At 41.1% G+C, this 20,396-nt stretch overlaps 1 protein-coding gene across 1 annotated transcript; it reads left to right on the top strand.

Annotated features, from left to right (window-relative positions):
- Positions 1 to 1,906: 1,906 nt before the first annotated feature.
- Positions 1,907 to 18,438, top strand: PARL (presenilin associated rhomboid like). The gene is made up of 10 exons (XM_026649921.2): positions 1,907 to 2,226; positions 3,349 to 3,541; positions 4,777 to 4,917; positions 8,007 to 8,055; positions 10,833 to 10,928; positions 12,183 to 12,332; positions 12,872 to 12,942; positions 14,360 to 14,461; positions 16,966 to 17,063; positions 18,114 to 18,438. The coding sequence occupies exons 1-10, from the start codon at positions 2,156 to 2,158 to the stop codon at positions 18,226 to 18,228; spliced, it is 1,086 nt and encodes a 361-aa protein (XP_026505706.1). The 5' UTR covers positions 1,907 to 2,155; the 3' UTR covers positions 18,229 to 18,438.
- Positions 18,439 to 20,396: the final 1,958 nt, after the last annotated feature.

The raw sequence follows: 20,396 nt of genomic DNA, 5'->3' as shown, positions 1-20,396 counted from the left end.
CGGGTAAGTACAAGCAACGTAGCTCCCCCGCTTTGCCCCACGCCCCCAGAATCCTCTGGGCGGCCCTGCCCTACACAGGTCTGCAGGGCCTAGGGGAGAATGTAGGAGCTGCCATGGGGCTCCCCCAGGCCCAAGGCCTCCTGCTGCTGGGCTTCTGCCTCCCCCAGCCCTACAGCAGCTGCTACCCTCAGCCCCCAGGGTCAGCACCCCTCAGCAGCAGACCCAGTGGGATCTCCTCCAGCCCTCCCCAGGGGGCCCACAGACACCACAGCCCTGCGCGCCTTCTCATGGCCGCCATCTTTGAAACAGCTTTTCACTTAGGCATCAAGGCGGGGAGGATTCATAGATTCATAGATTCTAGGACTGGAAGGGACCTCGAGAGGTCATCGAGTCCAGTCCCCTGCCTGCATGGCAGGACCAAATACTGTCTAGACCATCCCTGATAGACATTTATCTAACCTACTCTTAAATATCTCCAGAGATGGAGATTCCACAACCTCCCTAGGCAATTTATTCCAGTGTTTAACCACCCTGACAGTTAGGAACTTTTTCCTAATGTCCAACCTAGACCTCCCTTGCTGCAGTTTAAGCCCATTGCTTCTTGTTCTATCCTTAGAGGCTAAGATGTACAAGTTTTCTCCCTCCTCCTTATGACACCCTTTTAGATACCTGAAAACTGCTATCATGTCCCCTCTCAGTCTTCTCTTTTCCAAACTAAACAAACCCAATTCTTTCAGCCTTCCTTCATAGGTCATGTTCTCAAGACCTTTAATCATTCTTGTTGCTCTTCTCTGGACCCTTTCCAATTTCTCCACATCTTTCATGAAATGTGGTGCCCAGAACTGGACACAATACTCCAGCTGAGGCCTAACCGGAGCAGAGTAGAGCGGAAGAATGACTTCTCGTGTCTTGCTCACAACACACCTGTTAATACATCCCAGAATCATGTTTGCTTTTTTTGCAACAGCATCACACTGTTGACTCATATTTAGCTTGTGGTCCACTATAACCCCTAGATCCCTTTCTGCCGTACTCCTTCCTAGACAGTCTCTTCCCATTCTGTATGTGTGAAACTGATTTTTTCTTCCTAAGTGGAGCACTTTGCATTTGTCTTTGTTAAACTTCATCCTGTTTAACTCAGACCATGTCTCCAATTTGTCCAGATCATTTTGGATTATGACCCTGTCCTCCAAAGCAGTTGCAATCCCAGTTTGGTATCATCCGCAAACTTAATAATCGTACCTTCTATGCCAATATCTAAGTCGTTAATGAAGATATTGAACAGAGCCGGTCCCAAAACAGACCCCTGCGGAACCCCACTTGTTATACCTTTCCAGCACGATTGGGAACCATTAATAACAACTCTCTGAGTACGGTTATCCAGCCAGTTATGCACCCACCTTATAGCAGCCCCATCTAAATTGTATTTGCCCAGTTTGTCGATAAGAATATCATGCCAGACCGTATCAAATGCCTTACTAAAGTCTAGGTATACCACATCCACAGCTTCACCCTTATCCACAAGGCTCGTTATCCTATCAAAGAAAGCTATCAGATTGGTTTGACATGATTTGTTCTTTACAAATCCATGCTGGCTGTTCCCTAAGGTTCCCTAAGGAGGTAAGATCAGTCTTCGAAAATGCCCCTCTCAACATGGAGGGCAAGGGGGAGCTCTGTGGTCACGTGGTAACGACTGTCTCCACATGGCAGCCCAGGCTGCGCTGGGAATACCGGAAATGCCCTTCTCAACATGGCCGAGGTCGAGCTGGGAAAGACAGGCGATGACCCTCTCAACATGCGTCTAAAGTGGGATGCGGCCTATATCCTTCTCAACATGGCGGCTAAAGTGGGATGTGGCCTATATCCTTCTCAACATGGCGGCTGTTGTTGACCGGAGAACCAGAAATATCCTTCTCAACATGGCGTCCGGGGAGCGACCGTACAGTCTCTACGGGACCGGTAGCTGCCGGCCAGGCCCAGCCTTGTCCCAGCTATGGCCGGGCATGTGTGCGTGGGGTGGGCTGTCCTCCCCCGCACTGTAGGATGACCGGGATCCAGCCCTCCCCTGTCCCCTTGTGACGCCCCGATTAGATGGCGGCCGGGGCTGCCGGGTGCTCCGGAAGCGCTTGAGGTGCGGGCGGGCCAGGGTCGGAACATGGCGTGGAGCTGCTGGGCCCGGCTCTGCAGCCGAGAGGTGCTGAGCGGCCGCCGCTGCCGGGGGCACAGGTACGGGGGGAGCGGCCCGCCCGGGACGGGGTCCCCGCTGAGGCCGGTGCGATGAGCCGGGAGGGGGGTCCGGTGCTAGGCACAGGGGACGGGGGCGTGCCCCCGATGGCTGCTGGTGGGTGGGAAGGGCCCCAGCACCTTGCGGGCTGTCACCGACCCCTCAGGCTCTGCACAGTCACGGTGCCGTGTGAGCAGCGCCCCGGCTCCGAGCTGAGGGCTTTAAACGGCGAGACCCAGCCTGGGCACTGCCCGTCTCCCCCTGCCCTGTGCCCTGGCCGGGCCCTGTCTCTCCAGCCGGCCGCTGAATGGGCCAGGCTCGGCCAGGGGCGCGTTTCAGAGGAAATGTTGAAAATCACACCAGGGAGTGGAGCCCGGCTGTGTAGAACCAGTGTTGGGCCTATGGGTCTCCAGCACGCACCCGGCGCCCCATGGCTAGGGCAGGTTGAGATCCCCCCGGGGGGGCATTTAACCGAGTGAGAGCACTGTCTGTAATGGTACATAAGTCCCCAGGTGATAGTGCAGTACTAAGATCGAGCATTAAAATGAGGAAATTCCCACAGTTGAAATTCCTTCAGCATTAACTCGAGCACACTGCCATCCAGTGGTGTTATTTTAACCAGATTACTTGATAACAGGGTAATGCACTAAGATTACACTTGAAGTGACAGAAAATTAACTTGGCCATTTCCAGGCCTGAAATTTCAGCTGCTGCCCAGCAGCTCCCCAGCCTTGGGAAATGAATTGTCTGAGTTAGTTTCCTAACACAATGAAGATCAGGTAGAGTTGCACCATGTTGCCAGCACTTTTAGCTAGTATGCTCATACCATGATTATTGTATTTTCATATCCTTATGCAAGCTAGACTGGAAAATGAGAGTATGAAACACACAATAGCTAGTTTCCCCATTCTGTGAAAGGCAAAGTAAATCCTGAAGCAAGGAAATTCTGTAACATGCAGGTGAAGAACACACACCTTTACAGTTGTGAAAAGAAGTTAGCTGGTCTATCTCCCCCACCCTACCAAAAAGTTTCTGTCATGTCTAGATAAGGCAGTCTGGGTTTAAATTGAAATAGTGAGTCAACATTGACTTTGTCTATGGTGCACATTTCTTCTTTTCCCCAGGTTTACTTTATATACACAGCAGAGAAATGGATTCAAAAGAGTGCCCCAAAAGACTGAACCTCGAAAACCAGACCAAGAAAGTGGCTCCAAAACGTACAAAAGCAGTCTGTCTCCTCCAGTACAGGAAACAATCTTTTATACTTCTTCCCCTTCGCTGAAGCATCTTGTGAAGCCATTCTTTTTTACAATAGGGGTAATTGTTTGTGCCATCATGTTACATGTATTAGAAGTAGCATTGATGTGGAGTTACTTGTGCAGGTGACTGCACTAGAATTTGTGCATGATAAGCAAGAGTATTCCATTAAAAATAATGCAATTAAATCCCAGAAGCTTATTGCATGAGGCTGTACACCTGTCACCATCAAGGTACCTTTTCTTAATTTTTTAAAACAGTTTTCTCAGAACATACTTTTTTCTATCTTAATTCACCAAACCCACTGAAGATAGTGAGTTTCTTCCAGAAGGAGGATTACCAAATTGTTACCCCATTAATCTGTGAATGCCTGCTTAAATAGTCCTGTATTTTTCTAATCTGCACAGTGTCTTGCTTGCCAGTCCTAAGGGAGCTGCCATCCCTTTCAAAGGGAGAGAATATTCTTGAATACGTTTCCCATACATATACTATTCAGCTAGCTTCTTATTGAGCCCTGAGTGTTGCCAGTACTTCTCCCTCTCCCAAATAAGGTTAAAAAAAAAATCAGCCTGAAGCTAAACAAACTGCTAGCTGTTTTCATATACTCTACAACCTTTCTGAATCATCCTTGAAGGTCAAAAGAACGAGGAGTATTTGTGGCACCTTAGAGACTAACAAATTTATTTGAGCATAAGCTTTCGTGAGCTAAAACCCACTTCATCGGATGCATTCAGAGTCCCTTTCCTGTTGCATCCCAGTCAGTGTCCCATCCTCTGGTACTTGTTTCCCTTCTCCCTCCAGCCTGAAAGAAAGGGAATGAAGACCTCTCCTAACAAGTAGAAAGGAGCAGAGGGTTTAGCACACTGACCCTAAATTTTGCAACAAGAGTCCTGATTTTTGTGGCACGGTATTGTCTAATCCTGCCACAAACTGGCAGTTAGGCAATAACCTGCAATGTCTGGCAAAATAACCATAAAAGAAGGCTCTTATTAAATATTGTTTCAGAGTAGCAGCCGTGTTAGTCTGTATCCGCAAAAAGAACAGGAGTACTTGTGGCACCTTAGAGACTAACCAGTTTATTTGAGCATAAGCTTTTATGGGCTATAGCCCACTTCATCAGATGTAATACAATCAATATTGCTGCATAATTCAGTGAGAACCTCACTCTTTGAATGTTTATAATAGTATTAATATGTAAGTGCAGTAGGAGCACATGCTATATTTTTACCTAAAATTGTATAAGGATTTGTCTTCCATATTAGACTTTGATTTTGAATGCATCTAATGTTACATAGTTTACAGGCTGTGCATTTGGATCAGCTGCTATTTGGCAGTATGAATACCTAAAATCCCGGGTCCAGAACTATTTTGATGAGGCTCGAGCAGATTGGATGGATAAGTTACGACCTCAGAAAAATGGGGACTTCAGAAAGCAGGTACATAGAACATAACTATCTTGTGCATTTAAATGTGGTCAGTACAGTGACTATAGGACTATAATAACATGTATTGCATATGAATAGTGTGCTTAGTGTTTTACTGAATATGATGCTTGACCTACCTCAGTAATGTAACCTGGGAAGACTATGTGGTCAATACTGTATAAAACAAACTAAAAATCAGGCATGCATATTGATGCCGCTAGTATTGGTTGAGTACAGTAATAGGTACTTGTCTGTCTTTTATTTTATAGTATCAAATTCTTGGCACTTTAACAACTTTTCTAATTAGTGCTGTATGGCAAAACTGTTTTGATCAGAGGGATAACTGTGTGTATTACTCTGAGTTTTGTATTTAAAGAATGAAACTGGACCCTGAAGGAAGGGCCTGAACAGACTTTTGGGGGTGGTATTAGTCCTTTCTGGGCTGGGGAGACAGGCTTCCAGCTTAGAGTGTGCTATATGTTCAAAAGGAAGCTGATTTACAATTAGCACAGATGAAAAGTAAACATTTGGCACTGCTATCAAATAGATACTGAAGAGATGAAATAGCAGCCCCCTTCTTGCTCCTCTCCCCCCTCCCCCCAAAAAGAAAGGGAGACCAATAGTTCTTGGTATGTCTAATATATCTTAAAATGCCACTCACTTTTTTATCATGTTAGAAGGCGTAGTATTGTCAACCCTCGGTGTTCAAAAATCATTGGCTTAAAAATTGGCTTAAAAATCATGAGATTTAAAAAAAAAATGCATAAATATGAGATTCTTGTCTTCAAGTTTCATGTTTTCAAGCTTTTCTTTGCAATTATAAGGACTAGAAACTTTTTATAAATGAACATTAAAAAAAAAATCCCAAGTAAACACCTGACTCCAGAATTTGTGACTTTAAGACAAAGACCAAATATTGCTAGGCTATGATAAAATTATCAGTTGGCAACACTGGATACCATAATCACTTGCACTTTGCTGTAATATTTTCATTTAAAATATAAGAAATGGGTTCTGTACATTATGTCCACGGAGAGGTTGGTTCCCTGGCAAGCAGTAGAGCAGATCTGATTCCTAGTCCTGGTCTGTTTCTTCCACTATTAGTAGGGGTGAGTGTGCAGCTGCAGAGGCACTGTGCCCTGAGCAGGATGCAGAGGAACCCTTTGTGTCCATGATGTGAGTTGAAAACACTGTAGTACTCCTGTCCAAATGCATGTCTCGTCATCTGTGTTTATATGAATCATGTGTAAGATCAAAGCTGCCCCTTAAGAATATTTAGAAATTGTGAAGAAAACAAGTTTAGTACTAAATTCTCTGATAGGAAAGGGTTGCTGGATTCTAATTAGCTATCTAAAATATAATAAACAAAACTACCGTGTCATTGCTAATACATTTTAAAAAAAATCTCCAGCTCCCATCTCCATCTGGTAATACAAGTATCCTTCTAAATTCAGCATCCAGTGCTAGTTAGTAAAGGCATGTAGGCTTTTTGTATTACACAAAATCATGTTTGCATAATGGCCATACTGGAGGACATGATGGGGAGAAAATATTGATATGGTTTTATCTAGATCCTATGCCAGATAATTAAGGAAGTGGGGAGAGATGGAGTGATGACTTGGAAATGAACAATTCACTGAAATCTTATTTGGTTACTTTTTGTCCAACCTATAGAAATAATTTATGTAGCACCTTGGAGTGTTATAAAACTAAGTATAATCAAATCAACAGTTTTTAAAAAAAAAATATTTAAAAGGGACTATTAGAAGGGGACAGAGGGAAAAAAGCACATCTAAGAGCTGCCTGTGGTCATAATAAATTTTTCAAGGGGGTTTCTTAAAGGTGGAGGAGGGACGGGCTGAGCTGGATACAAGGGGGAGTGAATGCCACATCCTGTTAGCTGCCTCTGCAAAAAATGACCTCTGGCACAAAGGTGGACTCTCAAAGGTGGGTGGTGTGAGACCACAAATAGCTGTCAGTAAGAGTCTCCGCCTAGAACAGAGGTGTGCAAACTGTGGCCCGCGGGACCCTCCTGCCCGGCCCTTGAGCTCCCAGCCAGGGAGGCTAGCCCCCAGCCCCTCCCCTGCTATTCCTCCTCCCCTGCAGCCTCAGCTCCCCGTGCTGCCAGCAGCCTGGGCGGTGGGCTGCGAGTTCCTGCCGGGCAGCGCGGCTGTGAGAACTGCCGGCCTGCCCTGGCGATCTAGACTGAGTGGTGGCAGGACTGGCTCCGGCCGGGTGGCGCGGCTGCCAGTCCTGGTGCTCTGAGTGGCATGGTAAGGGGGCAGGTAGCAATAGGGTTGGATAAGGGGCAGAGGATCCTGGGGAGCAGTCAGGGGACAGGGAGCAGTTGGATGGGGCGGAGGTTCCGGGTGGGGGCGGTCAGGGGATGGGGAACACGGGGGGGGGGGGGGTTGGATAGGTGTGGGAGTCCTGGGAGGCCTGTCAGGGGGTGGGGGTGTGAATAGGGGTCGGGATAGGGAGGAAGGGGATTGGATAGGGGGTGGGGTCCCGGGAGAGGGTGGTTAGGGGCGGGGGGTCCCGGGAGGGGGCAGTCAGGGGACAAGGAGCCAGGGGGGTTGGATGGGTCAGGAGGGGGCAGTCAGGGGGTAGAAAGTGGGAGGGGCAAGTAGGGGTCAGGGGCCAGGCTCTTTGGGAAGGCACAGCCTTCCCTACCTGGCCCTCCATACAGTTTCGGAACCCCAATGTGGCCCTCAGGCCAAAAAGTTTGCCCACCCCTGGCCTAGGAGATGCACATAAATACGCAAGGTCTTCATTGGTATAAACTGATATCAATCTTTGGAATTCAATGGAGCTCTGCCGTTTAATACCATGTAAGGATTGGATCTTTTTCTGTAACAGGATATTTAACTGAAAGAGGAGATTTTAAAAAATATATGAACAGGAAATATAACTTTTCTATAAAAAAGCTATTTTAAGTCTAACTGAATATTAGAAGCGTATATTAACTCAATCCTTCTGTTAACAAGAACTTGATTTTTATGAATTTATTTATTTAAGTGAAACCTTATGTGACTTTCAAATCGTTCTGAGATCTGGGCTATTTTGGAAGGTCAGTGAATACCCTACGTATTCTCTTTCAGGTTAACAAGTGGTGGAATAGCCTGAGTGAGGGTCAGCGGACTGTGACAGGTTTGTGTTAGCTTACAAGTATTAGACATTCACAGGAAGAGAATTATGGCAAACAGGTACAGTATGTCACAATAGATGGCTTTCATACCATGCTTATCGATTGTAAGAAACAAAGCAAATCTGTGTACGTACACGCTATTTTCATTCCCCATCTGCATCTGCTACCCATTCCTTCTCACAGAACATATTTCTTGTACATTAAATGAAATCTCCACTCGTTTTGAATATTGTGCAGTATTAGTCTCGAGACAACGAGAGGAGTACATGTATAGAAGTACAGTAAAAATTGGGCATGAGGGACCCTCAGAAGCAGCATAGTAAAGAATTTCTACAACCTTGCCAGAGCCTGAAAAGCAGTGCTGTTACTACCAGCACAAACCGTGTTGAATATTGGTTGTCCTTCAAGTTAACAGCTTTCTCATGAGAGATAGATTTACTGTGTACTACTGGGTAAAATGGCTCTTTTCCTTTTTCTGGAAATATTCTTTGTCATCCAAGGAATATCATGCAATTTTATGCACCATAACCAGAAACAATGGAAACGTTGTAATTTTTTCTCGATGATGTGTTGCAGCATAAATCACTGCTTCCTGTGACTGCATACACAATGTTGCAAACAGGAGGTAGCTATCTTGTTGTGTATCAGATTTTGTTACATAATACACAGGTATTTATATTTAACAGGAGGTGCATGGAATCTGCTTAATACAGAATTATTGAAATCCCATTAATAGACATCTCACATAGCTATTCAGATTAAGGAGAAAAATAGATGAGAAATAGCTAATTTACGGCATTTAATCTAGAACATGCTCCGTGCTATGTATGCTGTATGTAAAAATATTTGAGTACCTGAGCAGATTTCTGCTAATCATATTGGAGCCTAAATAACCAGTTTCCGTTTGTCATAAAACATATATTTATATAGAAAAAGTAATTTTTTAAGGACAAAATATTTAAATTGGTTTCAACCGCTTTCTGCCTCATTTTAAAAGATTGCTCAGTAGTATAAAAATAAATTGCACTTAAGTCTTGAATGTCTAGGGCAATCATAGACACATTAAAGAATTCCAGCTAAATATAAGGTCCTATCAACTGGTTTTATACAATATTTTGTATTTTTATACATCCAACTTAAGCTTTTATTATGTCTAAATGAAGTGGTGCCAATATTGTATTTGGAAAAATCAGGTGGAAAATTAATCATGCATAGTCTCTGTGGTGATTCTCAATATGTGGTTAATATTTATATTTAAGGCCCTATTTGAATTGCAGGATGATTGTCAAAAAATTGCAGCTGAGTTGCGGACAAGTCATGGAAAATTGCGGAAAAGTAATAAGACCTTTATTATTTGCACTAATAAAGCCCATTGTTACTGTTCCGTGATTTTCCACTGTCAGCGGCCGCCCAGGGCTCCCGTTGTCAAAATTGCGATGGAAGCCTAATACTGTGGAATTCGCAATTTCCACAATATTGCAAATTAAATAGGGCCTTATTTATATTACATGTAAATTTAACTGATATACATTGAAACCTTTCAAACATGCTTATCTGCCATGTTGCACCAGAACAGATTTGGAATTATTTTGCAAAAATTCCTTGTTGGGGTCTTCTATAATTTGGTGGCGTTGAGCACATAATGAAATCTTTGGTTAATAAGAAAGCACTGTAGCATAGGATAGGCGCTCTCTTAAAGCTAAAAGCAGCTCAGAGAAAGTAGATTATACAGATTCTAAATAGAGAATTTCAGATATAAATAGCCTTGAAAATATTTTTCTGGTTTGAGTTCAGCAGGAGTCTTTCAAATAAGTCATGAAAATAAGGAATCTAAGTTTTTACAAGGAAAGAAATTATCTCTCCCTCCCTCCCCACCCCCAGGAATGCCAGATTTATAATATAAACCGTTCAGATCTTTAAAGACAGTTTTATGTGCTTTCCAGAGCCAAAGCTATATTTTAATTTGGTTTTAGGTGTCAGCAGATACTTGGAAACATGCAAGGATGTAAACTTTCATCAGTCTGCTCTCAATCATTTACATTCTTATCTAAATTAGAATATGATCAGAATTAAAACTTAGCAAGTAAACAACAATTTGTAAATTACAAAGACAAATTTGTAGTTGCAGATTTCTTGGAAGATTAGTTGTAGCAGATTGGTTGCAGATTTCTTGAAAGTGACTCACTGGACAGTATACATGTGTGTATTTTGTGCAGCTAAAGGAACGCTAGTTTAGATACAAAATGTGACTTCTGTTAAAAAGGTTTTCATCGTGTAAAGATTTCTGAATTCCAGTTCATTTTTCTTAAAATCATCAGAAAATGAAAATTAAAAATTGCCATTTTTATATGGGAGTAGCAAAGAAAAAACGTAGATATTGTTGTAAATGTGGTTCTGAAATTCTGAAACTTTGCTACTAAGGGCTAGTCTACACTTACTGGGTAGTTCGACGGCTGGCAATCGAAGTTCCGGGTTCGATTTATCGCGTCTGGTCTGGACGCGATAAATCGAACCAGGAAGTGCTCGCCGTCGACTGCGGTACTCCAGCTCAACGAGAGGAGTACCGCGGAGTCGACGGGGAGCCTGCCTGCCGCGTGTGGACCGCGTCTGAACCGCGGTAAGTTCGAAGTAAGGTATGTCGAATTCAGCTACGTTATTCACGTAGCTGAATTTGCGTACCTTACTTCGACTTGGGGGGTAAGTGTAGACCAAGCCTAAGTGCTTTGTTCTTGCATGTTATATTCATACTCTGTCTCTAAATTGGATTTTTTCTTATTAGGTATCATAGCTGCAAATGTCTTTGTGTTCTGTTTATGGAGAATCCCTTCTATGCAGCGGACAATGATTACTTACTTCACATCTAATCCAGCCTCTAGTAAGTATACTGTGTGTGGGTATATGTCCATCCGTCCAATTCAACAGGTGGGTCTTGGGGAGGGTTAAATTTATAGAAACTTATATTTTTTTCCCCAAAATAGCTTTGCTAGAGATCATAATGTCAAGATTTTGAGGTCCAGCATCTTCAAGTGTGCCACGCTGAACAACAAATGGCTTATGTCTTTGCAAAGGGGGATTTCTCTCATAGTGGAATGAAGTCCTAGCTCTGTCCTGGTTATTACTCTTCCTGGTCTTTTGGGAGGAAACAAACCATTTTTATGGTTCTTAAAAAAGCTGTTTTGAAGTTGTTCTTTATTTTTGAACATTAATATTCCCCGCAGATAAGAATTAGAGGCCTGAGTGCAGGGGAGATGGGCACCACCAGACATGCAGAATGGTGTGCATTCACTTATCACTATATAACAATTATATACTCGCCCATGAGCATGAGAGGATTCCTACCAGTCCCTTGCCACAGAGCTGGCCTTTTCTCCACATGAAGAAGAATGTCAGCTTTCATTCAAGGTAAAATAGCCTTGAAAATGTTAACTGTAGGCTCTAAAGGCACAAGCATTTGGGGTCCATTTCCAAAACAGACGGGGGTATGGAGGACACATGAGGGAGGGGGCTCTTCTGGTCCCTCCCATCCCCTCACTCCTGCTGTAGAAGTGGAACCCAGATGTTTGTGCCTTTAGGCAGGGATTTGGAAAGCCTAAGGGAATTAGGCAACTAACTGAATTTCAATGGGAGTTGGACTCCCAGTTGACTTAGGATCCTCTGAAATTTTCAGACTTTGAACTACAGATTGGTTTCTATCTATTTACCTTTACCACTGCACTGAATAGGACTAGACATTTTTTAAAATGAAAGCTAAGATTCTCCTTCATATCTTAACCTAAGCAGTTATAATTGGACAAAACCCTCATAATGAAAAAAAAAGTGGCTTTCCCACTCTCCAAAGAATGGTGTGGAAGCTTTTGAAAAATCCATGTAATCTCTCCACAAGGAAATCTTTAATGTACTCACATGGGTGACAGATTTCTTAGAAAATGTTGCATGCTTCGGCAGTCACCACACTGCATCTGATGCTCATTACACTTCTCGCATTTTACATGTTTAAAGCTTATGAAATATTTAAGAAGTCTGATAACTATATTTTCTCTTGCTTATGTGTAAGTACTTATGCACACAAATAAAAATACTAAAATGGCCTGTATTTGTTCTTCAGTAACCACTTTTCTGCTTCTTATAGGAGTCCTTTGCTCTCCCATGCTGCTCTCTACATTTAGTCATTTCTCTTTGTTTCACATGGCTGCAAATATGTATGTGCTGTGGAGTTTTTCTTCAAGTATAGTCTCTCTTTTGGGACGTGAGCAGTTCATAGCATTGTACCTTTCTGCAGGTAATTTTTCAAAAAATTAATACTTTAAAGAAATGTCATGACCATACTTATGCAGGTAGGAAGTGAGAGAGAGATTAACATATTTTTCCCTGGCTGCAGACACTGATTCTTCATTCCCATAGGCTGTTGTACACCAACCACGGTGCTTACTTTAATGGTTTATTTGTATTACCATAGTACCTAGGAGCCCTAGTCATGGACCAGGCCCCCATTGTGCGAGGCACTGAACAAAGAACAAAAAGATGGTCCCTGCCCCCAAAGAACTAATGTTTGGTTTTAGGCTGTCAAAGTGCAAGCCTTGTATTTAAAGTCCTGCTCCATCACTGAACTATTAGGTTTTAACATTGTCTTAGGACATCCCTGAGATGACAGACAAAACTACAACTGTTTCTAGTCTCCATGTCTACTGCCTCAAAAAATTAAGTTAAAAAGTTAGTGTGCAAGATACCTCATGCAAACATTCAGGCAATGTTTTGGTGCCTCCTGCCCCTCACTTACATTCCTGATATGGTTTCTAACAGTAATTTCACCTTTTTTAGGTGTTATCTCCACATTTGTCAGTTATGTCACTAAAGTAACTACTGGAAGATTTGGACCATCACTTGGAGCTGTAAGTAGCATACGTTTTAAAATCCCCAAATACTATATCTCGTAGCATCATTAAAACCAGTTTCAAAGCACTGTATTCCACAGCTTTCTTAAAAATCAGGGATATGTTGGCTTGGGAAGGCAGGCAGAGGTTACCAGCGTTGAGAGTAATCAAACAATAATTCCTGTGCAAGAACTGGGCCATTCTTCCAAGCCCTTGGTACAGCAGCCCAGAACCAATGCTGCTAAATGCTAATGGATTGTAAACTAGTGCTTAACAGCAGGATCTCTTGTCACTGAGTAGATAAGTTGTAGAACTGAACTCACTATTTTATAAAGGTTGTTACATGAGGCTGTAATGCATAATTATGCTCTAATTATTGAAAATTGTATGCTTTTTGAAGAGATTACAAGAGATCATATGATCAGGGACAGTAGACATTAACAAGTAATGCTGGTGAAATGTTTCCCATCAACTTCCTTCCCAAAAATATAGAACTTTTGCTTGAGCACGCTCAATTTATAGAATTTCTGAAGTTGGCAGGAGTGGTATGCTTATTTTCTGTTCTGCTTACATTTTTTCTAAATAAAAATACCTGCTATCAAAGCTTTGGGATGTTTTAAGGCACTCAACTTATAGTAAGGGTAAAGTGAACTTGCTGCTGGATCAAGATTTATGTTTTTTTGGAGGTTTTATTTATATCATGTTTTGGCTTTTTTTAAAAAACATGTTTTGTTTTTCAAATGGAGGGAGAAACTTGTTGGACAACTAGAGCTGCAGTTTATAAGTTGAATTTCAATTAATGCCATACACATATGGTTCACTTATCCTGCAAGTCATTTGTATTTGCTACAGAGTAACTTTCTCACTGATCAGGTGTTGATATTACCACACAAACTTGCATACAGTTTAAGATCCTGTCCATGCATGGACTTGGAAGATCCTATGGGCTTATGTTGTTAGAGGAGGGGTTTGCTCCAGTTTCCTTGGCCAAAAAAGTTGTCATCTGCTGATGTCCAGCATGCTTTAAACTGAGTGGTTGCTTTCACCTTAGCTACAGTTACATTTCAGCAGTGCTACATGTATATTTCTAAAATTCATTGGGATGAAAGGCACTATATTCACATCGGTTATTTATGATTGTTACAAATGGCATGGTTTTCAGAAAAGGTTACAACTTGTTCACTTGTTTTTTAGAGGTCAGACAGGACATAGGAAACAATTCTTTCAGCTTTTATATATTCAGATCTCAAAATAAAGCAATGATTCCTTGATTTATTTCTGTACTAAACTTACCATACTGTTTTGTGCTTTGGGACTTGTCATAGGGCTGCATTGGAAAAGAAAGGCAGCAAGCAAAATAGGTTCACATACAGAAAAATAAATTTCCCTTGTGTAATATCTCAGCTCACTTTCATGTATTTTAATGTATTTTCAGTCAGGAGCTATAATGACTGTCCTTGCAGCAGTATGTATGAAGATGCCAGAAGCAAAACTAGCCATCATACTTCTTCCAATGTTCACATTTACAGCAGGAAATGTAAGTGCCTTTGAATATCAGAAATTATATACTTTAAATATGTTCCCTTCCCTACACTCCAACAGTATCTGAATGTCTCCTTTTAATATGAATATACAAACAATATCTAATTTTTATTTAAATACATGGTCATGGCTTGAAGTCTTAGGGCCTGATTTGCTGTTGCTCTGAACTTTATGTAGTCATTTACACCAATGCAAAGTGGGCATAAAATGTTGTCATTCTCATATGGTAGAGTTCTGCACTGACTCTATTCTAGTATAATGACTAGACGTGGTGTAGAGCAAACAAGAATCAGGCTTGTTTTCAATTGCTTGTCTCTTCTTTTTTAAATTGTGTAGAGCTTAACTTCTAGATTGCTTCCTGGAAATGTATTTCACACCCAATTCTTAAAGTTACAGGAAATGGGGGTAGGGAAAGGGAACCCGATGCCTGTGAGGAAGTACAAAAAAATTGTGTACGTGCACTGTGGGAACCTCTTGTCATTCAAAGTGTGACACATAGTGTACGGGCTATGTTTGTTAGGGATAAACTGCAGGACCTGGTTACTTATTTCAGGCAACTTTAAATTAACTGTGTGAAAAATAATTCGGGGGCGAATAAGAAGGAGAGGAAATCTGCAAAGGCAGAGGCAGATTTGAGAATTTAATTTTCCAGAAAAAAATCATTTCTAATCGCATTGCTGTAGATGCTTGTCTCCTGCTTTAGACGCTTCCTACTGCTGCTTCTAAGAACATAAGTTTTAGGAACAGGAATAGATCACTGGGGCTTTTGTGGCACATTCTTAATATTCTCATTCTTTGATTCCTTTCCCCGCTTTTAAAAATATATATATTTTAGAAACTCATTCATATATCTTGACTCCTGAGTTAAGATGCGTAGTCATCTTTTTTGTATGCTACTGAACATTGTTTTAGTATGATAGCTTAATTGCTTTGTTTTAACCCATTTTAAGACAACTGGATTTAAAATGTGTTGTACAGGAATGAGTTTACTGAGATTCTATCAGTTTTAAATTTCAAAGCATTTCTTAGGCCTTGTCTACACTGGCAAGTTTCTGCGTACCAAAGCAGCTTTCTGCATTGTAACTCCCGAAGTGTGCACAGTGCCAAGCCACTTAGTGCACAGAAACTGAGCAGTTGCAGTGCTGTAAAAAAACCACCCCGTTGAGAGGCGTAGAGCTTTCTGCGCCGGGGCTATAGCATCGCAGAAAGCCAGTGTAGACACTCTGGTCGATTACAGTGCTGCAGTTGGTCTCCGGGAGGTGTCCCACAATGCCTGTTTTTGCCTCTCTGGTCATCAGTTTGAACTCTACTAGCCTGCCCTCAGGTGACCAACCGTCATCCCCACCCCTTAAGTTCCTTGGCAATTTTGAAAGTCCTTTCCTGTTTGCTCGGTGACGCATACAGTGGTCTCAACGCATCTTTCTAGGTGACCATGCCTGCTCAATGCAGCTCTGTGTAAGCTTGAAAGCTTGTCTTTCACCAACAGAAATTGGTCCAATAAAAGATATCAAATCAACCACTGTTTCTTTAATTACAGTTTGGCCACAAAAAAAACCCCAAACAACCCCTCTAACCATAATAGTCCAAATGTGAGAATGTAACTCTGTCTCTCAGAATTGAAGGCAATTAGTTTAATCCTGAGTACATATAATTAGGTGCTAATTATTCTAGTTAATACTATGGTAAATATGCAAACTGTTGCCCCATATTACTGCTAGTGTATAACCCAAGAAACATGCACACTTGTATAAGTCTTAGGACTTATAGTTAGTAAACTGCATCCACTAAAGGGTGACATACTTTATCAGTACTTCTGCTTATACAGTAGTACTCAACCATTCAAGAATATCCTGATCTCCTACTCTTAAATAGGTCTGATATTTCATCCAGTATTGGTACTAGTTGTAGATATTTAGTGGGTGAGAAGTTGAGGATGATGTCCCACACCTTCCATCTAGTAGAGGCAGAGGTGTATACCTACATGGTTGGAGGGGGCAGTGTTTGGGAATACAGACACAAATCTAGGCTGTTACTGCATAGAATGATTATGGCTTATATAGAACTGACTTGTGAATGAGATATTTGCTACACTTCCTTAATTGGAGTGGTCTGTATGTAGTGTTCCTTTTTACCAGCGATTTACCTCCTTTTCTGGCTTGACGTTGCAATAGAGCTGATATGTTTTTAAAATGTAATAAAAGCACATTTTAGGTTGTAGAGTATTTTAAATACATTATATTTACTGCCACATTCTTAGCCTCCTTTCTTCTGTGGCTTCTGGTAGAAGTAGACTTCATGTATATTGTCTGGTGAGAAAAGAGCAGGACTAGAGTCTAGGCCTGTCTCAAGAGAAATCCTTATGTAGTAAGTATTGTTGCATGTCATGGGGAATGTTCCATCATTTAAATGTTTGCTTAATGGTAAATATGAAGTGTTCCTACTGCTGGATATTAGAGACTGCTGCAGATTCTGCTCTCACAATGCTTTGTTCATTTTTAGGCTTTAAAAGCCATTATTGCAATGGACACCGCAGGACTTGTTCTGGGTTGGAAATTTTTTGACCATGCAGCACATCTTGGGGGAGCTATATTTGGAATGTAAGTTTTTGTTATCTATTAACTTTATCGATTGTGTGCAAACAATTCTGTATTAGAAAAAGAGAAAATATTTAAAACCTTCTGGTGCATTAGTTTAATGGAGGGCACACTGGACTAATGAAAACATCTTTTCAACTGTGCAGCTCAGTAAAACTTCCCATGTCTCAGTGTATCTCATCAGTTTGGGTGGGTTAGTGAGCAACTGTGAGATCTGTTAGGTCAAATTCCATTGAAAAGCTAGTAATTTTGTTTGGCTGCGTTGTCTCCATGTATGAAGCCTTCAAAGGTTATCGCTAATTGGGTTGAAGCACTAGAAAATGTAGGAAACAAACAATTTGGCATTGTGTGGTGTTGAACTAATTACCTAATCTGTCTGTCTCTTTTTTGCTCTGATAGAGCTATAGTATTGTCTAGCTCCAGAGTTCTCAACTTTTTTTTCTTTCATGGTCCCTAAACTCACCATAGCCTTCTGTTAATCCCTGGTGCTGATGTTCATTTAAATGTCTGTGTTATGCCGGAAAAGTTACTTCCAATGGATTACTTCTGCATCCATCCAGTTAGAGGAGGCAGTTTGCTTCAAATGAAGAGACTCTATTCTAGATTTTTTTCTGAGTTCATTTGCATATCGGGAAATACCTCTGCGGCAATATAGTTGGAATGCATTGACATAAGCAATATATACTATACTCTAATATTCTTTTAAGTGGAGTAGTAATTGGTGCAAATTTTTTGGCTACAGAAGATAGAAATTTGAGGTGCTAACTACTGTTCAACTACATGGGGGCAGGTGGAAGTATAGAACTGTGTAAGTTATTAGGAGTAAATGGAACCAGAAAGCTTACCTAAAGTTGTCAGTGTTTTCTTCCAAAAGCTTATCAAACTTCTTTTAAAAACTTACCCTATTCATTTCTATTACTGCTTCTTCTGGGTTATCCCATCTATTTCGCTGTTTAACAGATATTCCAGTTATCATCTTTCAGTGTTCTATCTCATTCTTAACTTTAGCTTCGCATGATCTAATTTCAGTTGAAGTTTTGTTTTTGTTTTCAGTTGGTATGTAACTTATGGCCATGAACTCATATGGAAGAACAGAGAACCACTGGTGAAGGCTTGGCATGAAATGAGGTCTAAGAGCCGAGGAAAAGGAGGTGGAGGATCTCACTGATTCTAATTTTACAGCCTGCTTGTGCAGAAAACGGTGTGCTACTTGAAGACATGGAAGTGAATTGTTCTGGAATTGTTTTTGCAACTCCACAGAAAACCACTTAGGATGTGTAGTTTCTAATGTAAACTACACTTGCAAATAAATGCAGTTCAGTGGAGAATGAACTGACAAAGTTGAAAAAATAAAGTTTATATCTGATTGGTTTATGAAGTAAACGTGTGCATCACATTTTTAAAAACTATTTGACAAGAAGCAATATTTTCACTTAAGTGGCTGGAAGCTGAAACCGGGCACATTCAAATAAGAAATTAAGCACAATTTTTTTTAACAGTGTTGGTGATTAACCATTGAAACAAACTACCAAGGGAAGGTGAATCCACCCTCTTAATATCTTCAAATCAAGGCTGGATGCCTTTTTGGAAGATATGCTTTAGCCAAATAAGGTATTAGACTCAGTACAGGCATAGGGGGGTGAAATTTAATGGCCTGTAATATAAAGGAGGTCAGACTAGATCAGTGGTTCCCAAACTGGGGTTTGTGAAATGTATCGGAGTTCTCAGAAAAAAATTCTGTAATGGTGGACAGAGCTGTCCGTAGGGACCTCGGGAGCTGACAGCCCGAGCCCCATGATTATGACTTCCTGGCAGAACAAGTTTAAGCTTTGTTGTAGTTGTGCATTGTTTGCCTGAACTGCTCAAGACCCGAATGCTTGTGGGAGGAACTTTTTCTTTGAGTTGGCTTCTTAAATACCTTGATGCTGTTTCACATCTGGTACTCCTTGATGAAACATGTAGGAGGCTTAATCAAAGTGATATGAGCTACAAAAGTGAAATCTTGAGTGTTGCCGTTTTCATAATGTAATAAAATTAATAATGTAATGATATTTAATATAATATTAAATAGTGTGTAATAAGCATGTCATAAAAAAACCAAATTATTTCCAAGATCACTGCTTCTATAATTTATGCTCAGGTAAGGGAGAAACTACCTGGAAATAATTCATTTTTAGGAGGGATTCGCGAGATTTGATATTTTCGTGAAAAGGGTTTGTGGGTTGTTAAAGTTTGGGAACCACTGGACTAGATTATCTAATGGTCCCTTCTCGCTGTAAGTTCTATGAATCTATGAAAAATACTGGCCTTCATTTAAATGTTAGTTGTACAGTAGCATTGACACCTAGCAAAACTACATTAATAATGTTAAGAGTCTGGCTCATGCTCTGATGGCAGGCTCTTATTCAATGTATTCTAGCTTTCAGTTCTTTCTACCTCCAAGACATTATCAAAGGATGCATTTAGAATTTGTCACTGGAGAATTTTTTCTTTGTTCTGTTGCATGTAATTAGAACAATGGCCTGTTTCATGTTAGTTTGGATATTTTTGCCACGAGTTATCACAGGAGACATTCCACCTTCAGCATTTCTCTCCCAGTGAACTGCATTCATTTAAAAAAAAAAAAAAAAAAAAAACTTTCCTGCCCTATAGTTTCATTTAGCATTATTTTGAGGATTCTAAAATAGTAGTGTATGGCTCTGAGCTCGCCAATGGATGGAGAAGATGAGAACGTGAAGCTGCAGCAGAAACTTCTGTGCTGTTTTTCTCATCACAGGCACTCTTTGATAACTGGATGAATTTGAGATTGATCTGGGGTTTGACACAAGCATCAAAATGGTTCCTATTATGTAAATACTATGCGGCACTAAACTGGTGATCTGTGTGGGGGATTTTTGTTTTGCAAATGACTAATGTGGGCCCCAATCCTGCAATTGTAGCCATGCCAGGTGCACCCCTGCCAGCAGCCCTAATTGCAATGGAGCACAGAGGTCTGTCTGGGAGAAGTAATTTGCAGGATCGAGGCCCTAATAAACCAGTTACCTATCTTTACTAGATGGGTTACACTGGAATGAAAGTGTCTTTGTGACTATAATAAGCATAAATAAAACATACACATTTTTACTTTGTAATGAGGCATTGTAGAAAATACATGTAATGTCTGCTTTTCATGTTGGTAAACTAAAGATGGTGCTAAATAGCACCAAATGTAATAAAAGGTGGAGCACAAAACTGATGTCAACTCCTTACCAACCTATGCTGCTAACACCCAGTTACAGTCTTTGGTGCTTATTGTTATAAAACACAGGTTGGTGTATTTTTCATCACAATATAAAC

This window comes from Terrapene carolina, unplaced genomic scaffold (genome assembly GCF_002925995.2).
Source record: "Terrapene carolina triunguis isolate 2854851 unplaced genomic scaffold, T_m_triunguis-2.0 Scaffold88, whole genome shotgun sequence".
Lineage (NCBI taxonomy): Eukaryota > Metazoa > Chordata > Testudines > Emydidae > Terrapene > Terrapene triunguis.
The sequence above is the reverse complement of the archived record's forward strand: the minus strand, read 5'-3'. Positions and strand labels throughout refer to the sequence as shown.